At 37.5% G+C, this 12564-nt stretch overlaps 1 protein-coding gene across 1 annotated transcript; it reads left to right on the top strand.

Moving 5' to 3' along the window:
* Nucleotides 1–9732: 9732 nt before the first annotated feature.
* On the top strand, nucleotides 9733–12120 carry LOC110442870 (vicilin-like seed storage protein At2g18540). Its single transcript, XM_021486712.1, has 5 exons — nucleotides 9733–9762; nucleotides 10142–10341; nucleotides 10931–11097; nucleotides 11565–11611; nucleotides 11896–12120. The coding sequence occupies exons 1-5, from the start codon at nucleotides 9733–9735 to the stop codon at nucleotides 12118–12120; spliced, it is 669 nt and encodes a 222-aa protein (XP_021342387.1).
* Nucleotides 12121–12564: the final 444 nt, after the last annotated feature.

The raw sequence follows: 12564 nt of genomic DNA, 5'->3' as shown, positions 1-12564 counted from the left end.
CAAACGGGGCAACAAATCTTCGTTCTTCTATGACGCTCAGCAAATATACACCTTGATGTGCTTGATTAACAAAAATACACTCTTGAAACTCTACATAATTATTAGAAAAATCAAATTCTTTGTGGAGCTCCGTGCCACCATCGTCGCGATCACGTCACTTATTTCTCATTTGTCAGCTGTGCCTGAAAAAACTCATTTGTTTCATTATCATCTGCTTCTTGTAGTCAAGCTGTCGCATCATTTAGCTCTGTTTGTCTACTCAGGCTTAACTTTCTGGACACTGATTCTTGCAATCGTTTAGCAATTTTGTGGACACGTGCACCTGCTATGTATCTGATTTTGGCCTTGCCAGCAGAACTTACACTTGGAGACTCATCCTGATGGTCAATTTTTTCTTCTTTTTCTTCCAGAACTTTCTGAGATCTGGATTCAATAGTTTTGTCCATTAACCAAAAGGCCAACTTTGTCGAAGAGTTGTTCTGCTGCTTTGACAACGTCTCCACTCTGAAGAGGTTTTTCACTTTAGTGATGTGTATGTCACTGATCAAAAACTTGTTTAGTTTCTCATACGCTATAGTCCAGTTTTATGAAGTCTTCAGTTGACTTTTCGTGATGCTTTCAACAACTGAGTACATAATTGTATGTGTGTCTCCATGTTGTTAGGTTCTAATGACGACAGGAGTGATGTGAAGTTGGAGAAGTCACTCAGAAACTCTTGCGTAGACCATGGAGAATCAACAATTTGAATGTCTGAAAATTCAGCTTCATCTGGTGTCAAAAATGTTGTTGATTCATTGTCTTCATCAGTTGCTCGAGATGAACCTTGCTGAGGTTCCTGGTAGTGTTGTGACACATTTTCAACTGAAGTAGTAAGGTTTGCTTTATAGCAAGACAATTCATCCTTTGGATCTTGAAATGGTGTAGAATAAAAATCATAAACATATTCTGGGTATAGTTCCTTATGCATAATCATGCCTTACTCTCAGCTCTGCCTATGGCCACTCCCATTTGTCCTGGTGCAACTAACGAATAACAATCGACCTCAACATTCCTGATGGTCTGTCCCTGAGCCCTATGCACTGTCAAGGCAAATGCAAGTGTGAGTGGTATCTGTGATCTCGACGCTAATGTTTTTTGTTGCCGAGTATCATATGTTTCAAACTTCACAACTGACAATGTTAAAAGTCTACCACTAAAATTTACTACAGGCAGCTGTCCCTTGGAGAGTTTGTGGACATTTCCTCGCATTCCATTGTACAGTCCATTTACAATGTTTTTTTATGAGGATAAATGGTGCTCCCTGCTTCAAAATCAATGTTTTTGGCACAGTGTTTCCTCGTAACAACTTCAAGGCACCTGCAAGTAAAATGATACTTTTCTTAAACCACAATCAAATACATGGTTAATTGATACAGTCCACTTTGGCCTCTTGTTATATACATTAAATATTATGTTATTGAATATAGTAATGACTTTCTTCTACATTGTTCACCAGAATTGATCATATTGCATACAAAATTAATCTTAAAATCTTTCTCATACAATAATGTATATATACTATTATTTGCATAAAATGTACTGTTCAAGATCATATAAAGAAAACCAGAACTGTAAGCCAATGAATACCCCACTCTACTATTGATGTTAATGTATCAGGCAATCAGTGCCATTCAGTGGCCATAGCCGCCAACTTGAATCCTGACATTTACAAGCGTAAGTCTGTGTTATATAAAATACACATCACCATGTATCACTTCCACAAAATATCAACAAAGTTAGAACTTCGGTTATAACTGTTATTTTCACAGCCAAACAGATGCCATGCATGGTGGCCATCTTGAATTCTAAAGTTACCAGTTGGCCATTTGATGTACCAGTTAAGTGATCAAGTGCGACCTTGACTGATGACCATCTAAAGGTTACAACTTTATGGTGTAATTCAATATACAGCACATAGTCTCACAAAATTTAAATGTACAAACCTTCATCTTGGGCCTTGTACACCTGTGATTCTCCTTCCATCTCATCTAGCATATGTGATTGATAAAGCTAGCATCAAAATTGCTTCCATATAGTCGAATCACTTCGTCACCTTCATTTATGTTTTGTATCGGCCTGTTAAGAGTTTTCATTAACTGTAATGTCTACTGTGAATGAAGGTGCTCAATTACACAGCTCGCTCACTGCTGATATCAAATCATCCTCGTGTTGTCGCATAACCTAAGTAAAAAGGTAAATGTACATTTATTTTCATTTCATACAAGGACATTACTCATTCTCTTAACATATTTGCTCTTTGGAAATTCACTGAAATTATATATATTATAATTTGCATTTCAATATTGACACCAAAATCAGGAATGAATTATCCCTTTCATTTAGGCTACTACTCTGCCACAAATATCCATATACAACATGAATACAACATTTGAAATCTCTGAATCTCCCTTCATGGATGAATGAACAAATTTGCAAATGTAGGAAAGTGAATGGTGGACCAGACAAACATTTATGCCCATGTCTATCAAAGCAAGAGTAGAATTATATATAAAAATATATAAATATAACTTACTTTGATTAAGTTCACATGGTGAGGAAATGTCTTGTCAAATATGTGGCTTTCAAAGCAGTACTTTCCATCATCCTGAAGTCTGTAATTTGGAACTGGTGGCAGCTGCTTAAAGTCTCCAGATGCAATCAACTTTAAAAAAAAGGATAAATATTACATATAAGAATTTAATCAATGTTTGAATTTTTACAATTAATATTATAAGTGTGCATTATATTTCCAATAAAAAGTATATAAGACTTCAGGGCAAGATACAGCAAATTACATAGTTATGTGGCTCCACATTTAAGTGTTATAATGTCTGTCTAGTCTGTCTGTTCTATATACATGTCTGTCCTTCCATCTGTTTACTCTATCAACCTGTTTGCCCTTCTGTCTGTTTACTCTATCAACCTGTCTGTATGTCTGTTCCATATACCTTTCTGTCCTTCAGTCTGTGTGATTAGTCTATATTTTGTACTAATCAAAATAATTACCTGAATACCACCAAAAACACGATTTGTCTGTTTCACCTGTCGACACACAAACTCGACCATCTGGAACACTTTTGCTGACAGCATACTAATATCATCTATGATCAAAACCTCTGGCGAGTATTCTCCCTTTGGCATCAGCATATCTGTCATCATTGTCAAAAAATTCTTGTAACTTTTCATGGCTGTATCTCCCATCTATAATTTCAGACCAGTGATGGAGTGTTGTTGCATTTGAACCTAACTGCAAGCCGGCCATCCAAGTTGTAGCAGTCAGAGCAACCATCTTGTCAAAAAGCTGGTCTTTAATGATTCCCCTGGGGGTAAAAATATATACATGTACAAAAATTATGAATCTTTGTTAAATAGCATGATTGCGTTTGAAAAAAGAATCAATTTGGTCAGAAGCATCCTTCGGGGAAAAGGGAACAAATGTTGTATAAAGGGTGGGTCTGGCCTCTCTTTAGAGGCTGAGGGGCGGGGCCAAATAGGGGGAATATAGCAAATTCTCTAAAATCCTTCTTCTGTAGGAATGAAAGGATTTGTTTCATATGTGGTCTGAGGCATCCTTGGGTGAAGGGGAACCAATTTTGTATTAACCGTGGGGGTGGCCCCCAGGGGCCTGAGAGGCCGGGCCAAATAGGGGAAACATAGCAAATTATTCATCTTGCACACAGGGGAGGCCGTCCTTAAATGACCTTAGCTGTTAATAGGACGTTAAACAAAATCAAACAAACAAACAAACAAATCTTTAAAATCCTTTTTCTGTAGGAATGAAAGGATTTGGTCCATATCTGGTATGAGGCATCCTTGGGTGAAGAGGAACCAATTTTGTATAAACCGTGGGTGTGGCCCCCAGGGGCTTGAGAGGCCGGGCCAAATAGGGGAAACATAGCAAACTATTCTTTAAAATCCATCTTCTTCTGTAGGAATAAAAGGATTTTGTCCATATTTGGTGTGGAGCATCCTTGTGTTAAGGGGAACCAATTTTGTATAAACAGTGGTCCTGGCCCCCACAGGGGCTTGAAAGGCGGGGCCCAATAGGGGGAATATAACAAATTTTTTTTTAAATCCTTCTTCTTCTGTAGGAATGAAAGAATTTGGTCCATATTTGGTCAGAGGCATCCTTGTGGAAGGGGGGAACAAAATTTGTATAAATGGTAAGTCTGGCCCCCCTGGGGGCTGAGGGACGGGGCCCAAAAGGGGAAACATAGCAAATTCGTTAAAATCCTTCTTCTGAAGGAATGAAAGGATTTGGTCCATATTTGGTGTGGAGCATCCTTGTGTAAAAAGAAACCAATTTTGTATAAACGCAATGAAACCAATTTTCATCAAAATCGAACAATATCTAAATTTCGACCAATCGGAAGCCTCAATGTTATTGCTGTGGCAACGAAACTAATGCGGTTGAATTATGATCTAACCGTAACCAAAATAGTTGGCTACCTGTTGTATTACTCCGTCAGGCCGAACTATTGGAGACTTAACGACTTTCTCTGTGATACAAAGTATAGCTCCGCACCTCTCGCCATTTGAAAGGTGGACCCTGATAATGAAATAACCTATCATGTTCTTGAAGATGTTCTTATCAGGAACTGTGAAGAAGTCATCCTTGAGCTGATCATCTATGCCTTTCACGATAGTTGATGTAAATAATGTAGCCACTTCTTCTGTTGATGGCATCCTGTAAATGTCTTCGACAACCAGTTCAGTACTGCGTTGCGAAGCCTTCTTCTTCAGGTTGCGTACACCTCTCTTGGTCCGGGACATTGCTGTGTGAACTTTACTTGCGTTTCCAATGAGGTTCTTGGCAACGATCAATACCATGAACAGAATTATAACACAGACCTGGCGGGAGTGTTGAAATGCGGTTCTTGCAGACTTCAGATGTTCACCTCTTTGCAGATAACCACAAAACGCACGCAGTTCATCGACTCGTATTATCGCTTTCCGTCCGTCGTCCATCGTGCGTAAACTTTTTACATTTTCAACTTCTTCTCAAGAACCAGTGGATGGATTTTTTCAAACTTAGTCAGAATCATCCTTGTTAGATGAGGCTACAAAATTGTTAAATTGCGATTCGTACCCCTGGAGCCAGGGCGGGGCCCTTAAGGGAAAATTAACCAATATTTCAAAACTGGGGGTAAAGTTTACTATAGTTTATATAGGGAAATAACACTTTTGGGTATATTTTGACATCTTTCTGCAGGAAATTATTTTTACTTGGTGAGAATTATCTTTGATGAATGAGGGTATTACATTGTAAAATTAGGATTCCTGCCCGATCTCCAGGGGCTAGGGCGGAGCCCCAAAGGGACATTTACCAATATTTTCGAATTCTTATTCTTTGATGACATGACATTAGTATCGTATTTCACTTAGTTTACATGCTGATTTCCACATCACATCTGAACAATAAAATAAAGCTACCAGTACCTATGATATAACTTAGGTGAACGCTAAGGCCCTTGGGCCTCTTGTTTCTTTTACGTCTTTCACCTCACCGTTTGACTCGTCGTCTGTTTCGTCTGATTCTTCCGACTCTTTGCTCTCTCCTTCTTTCATGGCAGTAGCAGTCGTATTATCCTTTTGAGCAGGTTTTGAAATCGCTGTATTCTGCGTCTCTCTTTCTTTCATGGCAGCTTCGGTCATATCATCCTTTTGAGCAGGTTTTGACATCACTTTCTCCTGTGTAGGTCTGGATGCAGTAACTTCAACAGATGAATCCACTAAAATCTCCATACACGATGGCTGGTTTGTCGGTGGCCATATATCTCTCTTCTTCCTGCTTCTCTGTCTTTCAGTCGGTTTATCGTCTCCACAGTAGTCATCCGGCAAAGTAGATGCAAAGGTCTTCAGGCTCCTTCTTCCTTCTTTCTGAATGCCGTGCTCGTTTATGAAGTGGTCTCTAAGTCTTGCTGTTGGTTTGTCGCACCCCTTGATTGAACACACATAGACGATATATCCACTCTTTGTCTTCAAAACCTTTGCTTTTCCCACTTTTAAATGGTGAACTCCGCGCATGTGTCGCCAAATGTTACTCTGAGCTTTTCTGCATATGTCGCAATCTATCTATTCCGTTGTCCTGTTTGCAATTGATTTCTTGTTTGCTTTTGGCTAACGCTAACCCTTGCTTTCGGCGGTGTAGGTGGGATGATATCAGAGTCCCAACTGTCATAAAATAGGGGTTGGTCACCAACATATTTCGCCTCCTGGTTTTTGCACTCCTTGTTATCCTGGTCATTGAACAAATCCTCATCCTTTTCATTACATTTCTCATCATCTTGGTCGTTGGACTCCTTATCGTCCTGGTCATAACACTCTTGCTAATCCTGGTCTTTGCACTCCTCATCATATTGGTTATTACACTCCTCGTCATCCTGGTAATTACACACCTCATCCACCTGGTCATTGCACACCTGCTCATGCTGGTCATTGCGCTCCTCCTTATCCTCATCTTTCATCGACCCTGTTTGATTATAAGAACGAACAAATATAGTCGAGTTCTAATCCTAAATACGATATGCTAAATGTGTAACAAACTATGCTAACAATGTACCATCTATGCTAATTTGGATCTAACCCTAACCCGCTACCCTGAGTAACAAAATAGCTTAATGTTACTAATACAGCATAATGAAGTAATCTTATGCTGGTTTGGATCTAACCCTAACCTCATGTAACAAAAATAGCTTTATGTTACCAATACAGCATAGGAAAGTTACCAGATAGCACAATTCTAACCTTAATCCTAACCCTTACCCTGCTTATGCTGCAAAAGTACCACCCTGCTTCTGCTGCAAAAGTACCATCTATGCTAAAATCGTTACATCTTACGCAAACTTGAATCTTACCCTCACCTTCCAATTCTAACCCTGGATATGCTAAATTAGTGCTAACTTATACTAAACTAATAACCCGAAGACATTATTCTAGTGGACACAATGTCCATTATGTATAACTACCATCATCTTCATCATCGTTGTCCTTTACGGTATTTTTCTCTATTGGCGTATTTTCCAGACTTGGCTGCAGTCAGTTCTGGAGTTGTGTTTCTGCTATTGGAACTTGAGATGTTATGAAGTCATCGTCAACATCTGTTTATACGGTAATGAACTGCAAGGAAAGAAAAAATATTTTTACCCTCATGAATTCTCATTTAATAATATGCATTTAATTATATCATTTCATCTGTTTATGAGATTGATTTATTTGTAGATATATATGGATGAATTTTCATTGGTTAAAATTAAAATTTACCTCATCTTCATTTCCATCACCGTCTCTTGTGTCATCATCGTTGTCTTTTACGGTATTTTTCTCTATTGGCGTATTTTCCAGACTTGGCTGCAGTCAGTTCTGGAGTTGTGTTTCTGCTATTGGAACTTGAGATGATATGAAGTCATCGTCAACATCTGTATATACGGTAATGAACTGCAAGCAAAGAAAATTTATTTTACTCTCATGAATTCTCATTTAAAAATATGCATTTAATTATATCATTTCATCTGTTTATGAGATTGATTTATTTGTAGATATATATGGATGAATTTTCATTGGTTAAAATTAAAATTTACCTCATCTTCATTTCCATCACCGTCTTTTGTGTCATCATCGTTGTCTTTTACGGTATTTTTCTCTATTGGCGTATTTTCCAGACTTGGCTGCAGTCCGTTCTGGATTTGTGTTTCTGCTATTGGAACTTGAGATGATATGAAGTCATCGTCAACATCTGTACATATGGTAATGAACTGCAAGGAAAGAAAATTTATTTTTACTCTCATGAATTCTCATTTAATAATATGCATTTAATTATATCATTTCATCAGTAATTGGTTTGGACATTTTAGAGCTGTTGTACCAGTTGATATTATCTTGAATATTCGGTTGGTCGAAATATATTTTAACGTTTTAATGTGTATTATTGAAAAAAAAATCTGTGTAATAATACACTTTAACAACTGTAAGCGGTCAAATGAGAGGACATAATTTTTAAACTGTTATTGTGGTTTGAATTTAAGTAGTTAAGGAATTTTATATAAGATGCTTGTATATGACATTATAGATTCCGTTGATGTTAAACAATAGGGTTAGGGTTAGGGTTAGTTGTTTTTGCGAAAGTGCGCACTTACAAACTTGTCAATGTCATGAGAAATGTTACGTGACTTAAGGAAGGCGGAGTTATTTTGTAGATAATGCGATGTAAAGGCCGCCATCTTTTCGGGATATGTATTCATGATGGATTGATTTATTGCTCACCATTAGACATTTTGTGAACGAATAAGAGGTACGACAACATGTTGTGTATATATAATATTCATGATGGATAGATGGATTGCTCGCCCTTTCGACGATTTAACCGCTATGTTGATTACTGTTAAATGAGATTTAAATATTGTTTGTACATATTTGAAATATAATTTTAGCAAGCAGTAGTAGAGTTTGTCATGGAAGCTGTGGATGGGATGCTTTGAACTGAAAAGTTACGGTGTTATTAATGTGGCATGTTCTAAGATTTTTTTTTTTGATTTTTTTCTTAATTCTTCTTCTAAAAAAAAAATCAAACTTCAGTTGAAGATGAACATAAACATCCGTTTTCATATAAGATAAAAATAAAATAAATATACAACATTTGATATAGCGCCCTATCTAGCTAACATAAGCCACTCTAAAGCGCTTTACAGTACATAGATATACAATTTTATACAGTCAATACAATTAGCATATATATGAATCAATACAATATTGAGGAATTCGCAGGAGCTGCCTTATCAGGCGCTAACTACTATTCCTATGCCACCTGGCTAATATCTCCCTATGTGTGTATGCCTGTGTGTGTGCTTGAGATGTACATATATTGTGTTCTGTTTGTAGTGGGACCATGCTTCCAACGGTATCATTTATAGTGCCACCTCACTTGAATGCTACAGCACAGATACCGCAACACCCACCCCAGACCATTTTATACTCCACCTGGGTTGTTGGAGTTGTGTGGGCAGGAGAAAAATACTTTCTCTGAATATTCCATGCGTACGGCGACTTTGGCATATATGTATCAACTAAGGTAGCAGTGTTCAGTAAAAATGGCACGACTCTGAAAAACAAGGCACATGTCTAAGAAATGTAAACACAGCGGATTTACCCAACACAACACATATATATTTGTAAACTGCATTATATTTGCAATACATACAAAGCACTGAGAAGTGTATAAACCTCTTTTTTCTATGTATGTCACTTGTGTGAAAACCATGGTTACCACATCAAAAATTACTAAAAATGCCAAAAACACCATATTTGACCCAAAAATTGACCCCCGCAAATAGTATTTTTTTCCTAAGTTCTGTCTTAAATTTAAGATTACGTTCTTGTTGCAGAATTATCCGTGTCCCAGTATAGGTCGTTCAACTGGATTTTTTGCAATTTTGCATCGTGTGCTGTTGTCAAAAATGTTCAGGTGTAGACACCCTTTCGGATAATGGCCAAAATTATATTCTCTAACCAAAAACATTATTTATTTCAAATGTTAAGCACACACACACACACACACACACACACAGAATAGATCATACTAAATAGCGATGTCGTAGTTCAAAACAAGGGACGGATACTTTATTATGGATTGTCCTTGCCGGTTGGGGTATGCAGTGAGGCAGGGTATTCGTTCTAGTCAGATCAGTGTTCCCAAAAATGAGGGCTAGTATCGCCAGATTGGAAATTGTACCCCCAGTTTTTAAAGACAGTCTATTGTTATTTATTACAACAGAATATTTAAAATATGCAAAATGGACACTGGTCTCAGATTTGAAAGTCAGAGGGAACAGTTACACTGTGATAATCATATTTTTATTCCTTATACATATATATTTACCTCAACTCCCCTTCCCCTCCCCCAACACACACACCGTTAGGCGTTTGTCGCGTTACCTTTACTTACCTACCCGAGTGAACCACTAAACCCCCAATCCATACAACCCTGCCCCTCCCCACCATCACCCCCACTGCTCATCCTACATCTATGCGGTATTTATATTTTGTACAAAATTACTACAAATATATACAAATCTGTAATTAATTCATATGCGTTAATGTATTACAGGCTTGTGAAAGAAAAAAGCTAATCCGCTTTTCCGAAAAGGACGACCTGTTTCTGATGCGAGAGGTTTTGGGGAAGAATCCATACAAAAACCGTGGACTATGGCAGGATATTGGCGCTGCAATGCCAAGTGGATGTGATGTCCGTCGAGTCAGAGAGAGAGCAAAAAAGAGAAGAAAAAAACCCGCCTCATCACAAAAAAAGTAAGTTGACCATGCAGGCAACATTATAAAAGTTCATAATTTCTAGGTTGTAGCATTTATTCGAGAAATGTTTAAATATCACCCGCCTAATTAGTTTTGACTTTACTAAAAAAAAAGTAGGTCCCTGTAAACTTGTAAAGCGTAAAATGAATGACAAAACGAAACAAAACGAAATGAAATATCTTCAACGAAAGGAAAGGAAACATTAAATTCCAAATTCCAAATATTTCATCTTGTATGTATGTGTAACTGTAACTTTACTTACATGTTGTCTCCCTTTTCCCCCACATATGTCTGAAATTGAGAATAAGCTTTGCTTTTTTTTTTTTGGTTAAATCATTTTAATCCATTTTAAGACATTGAACTCATGAGTATTAATGTTGGCAATGCTAATTGTTTCAAGATTGGCCTTTTATATGTGACAGTGTACGGAATACCGGTATGTGAAAACAATAAAAATGGCCATAATTTTAATTAACTGACTAACAAACACACACATGTATAACATGCATTTTTCTCTAATAACCACTCTTTTTATAATATATTTTTTTTATATAAAGAGTATTTTACTTATTTTATATAATTACAGAACTGGTGTCGATGAAGCCTATACCGAGAGGGAAGAACTCCTGGACGATATGTTGGAGCTGTCTGAGGAGGAGGAAAGGACGAGACAAAAGGAGAATGACAGGGTGGAACGTGAGGAGCAGAGTGGCCAACAAATTAGAAAAAGGGCCATGATAACTCTAAGCAAAAGTAAGCCTATATTTGGTCCATTAAATAATTAGGGTGTATGGGTAATGTGAAGACTAAAACACAACCAATTTAACTTATTTATACTGTGAGAGTGGGCTTTATTTACTTTATTTTATTTACATGCATTATTAGCAAGCCTGCAAACTCTCCCCCAGCGTTGGGAGACTCCCCCAATCATGCCCTTTTGGGGGAAGGGGGGGGGGGGGGAACTCCCCCTCAAGGCATTAATCCTTTTAATAAAAGCCAAAATTCCCCCATCCCCTCTCCCAAGACACACCCACCCCCTCACAGGAGAACAGAACTCCCCACAATGCTCTCTCATCTCCAGTCATGACCAGCAACTGAGACTATATATTGATAAACTTTGTCCTCTGACGGAAATAAATATGTTAAAATAACCATGTCTTGTCATCCCTCTAGCGACTAACTTAATTTTTAAACAGATTTTAATTTGACAACCTTTATAGGGAAGTATGGGAATACCTCAGATGAGTTCGAATTTGAGGGTTCTAAGGTCTAGGTCAAGGTCTATGGTCACTGTTGACATTGATAAGAGTTTTTCGCCGTGGATGGTATTAAAGGAAAGGCCAGAACATTTCCTATTCAGGAAAAATAACCAAAACAGTCTAAATTCCGTATTTTACAAGTTTTCTGCGCAAAACTCTGGGAATGCATCTTTAATATGCTATGCTTATACTGTTTTGCCTTAATGAAATGTAAAAACCTGCTTAATATCATCAATGTAATCAGCACAATGTTATTCGGAAATTCTACTTATTTCTATTTCCAGGTGGTTAGGAGGACACGCCAAGCGAAAGACCCCGGAATCAGAATAGCACTAGTGTCATCACTAATTACCTAAAGGAGAAAAATGACACAGAAACCAACATACGGCAACAGGAACTCCAGCTAAGGAAGGCAGAACTGGCATTACAGAAAGAGCGGTTTAACCTAGAAAAGGAAGAAAGGCAGCAGCAGGCCAAGATGATGGCAGATCTGCTTAGGGCATTGATTAATAAATAAAAGTAGCTGATATGTATTTATTTGGTTATTGCTATCAGTTTGTTAATAAGACACTGTTACTAAGTCTGTTAGCCTACTAAAGTTGTTTACAGTGATATTGGATTGCGTCCACGAAAATGTCTAACTGTCAATAGTTCTGCATAATACCTCAAACATTTGTAATGGAAAATGGAATGATGTATTTGATAGCACTTTGAACGAGCTTGATTGCACTTATTCGGCCGGGCAACTTACACTGAAAAAAATGTAATTTATTTGGATCAAATCTAATAAATGTAGAAAAATTAACCGTTAAGTGTTTTTTGGAACTCAATCCAGTATGACTGTAAAAGCTATATAATTTCCAATGTTTAAAATGATGAAAGTTCTTATTTTGCACTTTAATGTTTTAAACGTTAAACAATGACGTGTGACATGCGGATCTCTGGCGTGCCTGTCTCATGC

The sequence above is a fragment of the Mizuhopecten yessoensis genome, unplaced genomic scaffold, assembly GCF_002113885.1.
Source record: "Mizuhopecten yessoensis strain PY_sf001 unplaced genomic scaffold, ASM211388v2 scaffold716307, whole genome shotgun sequence".
In the NCBI taxonomy this organism is placed as follows: Eukaryota; Metazoa; Mollusca; class Bivalvia; order Pectinida; family Pectinidae; genus Mizuhopecten; species Mizuhopecten yessoensis.
The sequence above is the reverse complement of the archived record's forward strand: the minus strand, read 5'-3'. Positions and strand labels throughout refer to the sequence as shown.

Bases quoted from the DNA above. Each gene is read 5' to 3' on its own strand.
- LOC110442870 (XM_021486712.1), top strand. From the start codon at position 9,733: ATGAGGGCTAGTATCGCCAGATTGGAAATT. The intron at 9,763-10,141 runs GTACCCCCAGTT...AATGTATTACAG, and splicing joins GTATCGCCAGATTGGAAATT to GCTTGTGAAAGAAAAAAGCT. The intron at 10,342-10,930 runs GTAAGTTGACCA...ATATAATTACAG, and splicing joins CCCGCCTCATCACAAAAAAA to AACTGGTGTCGATGAAGCCT.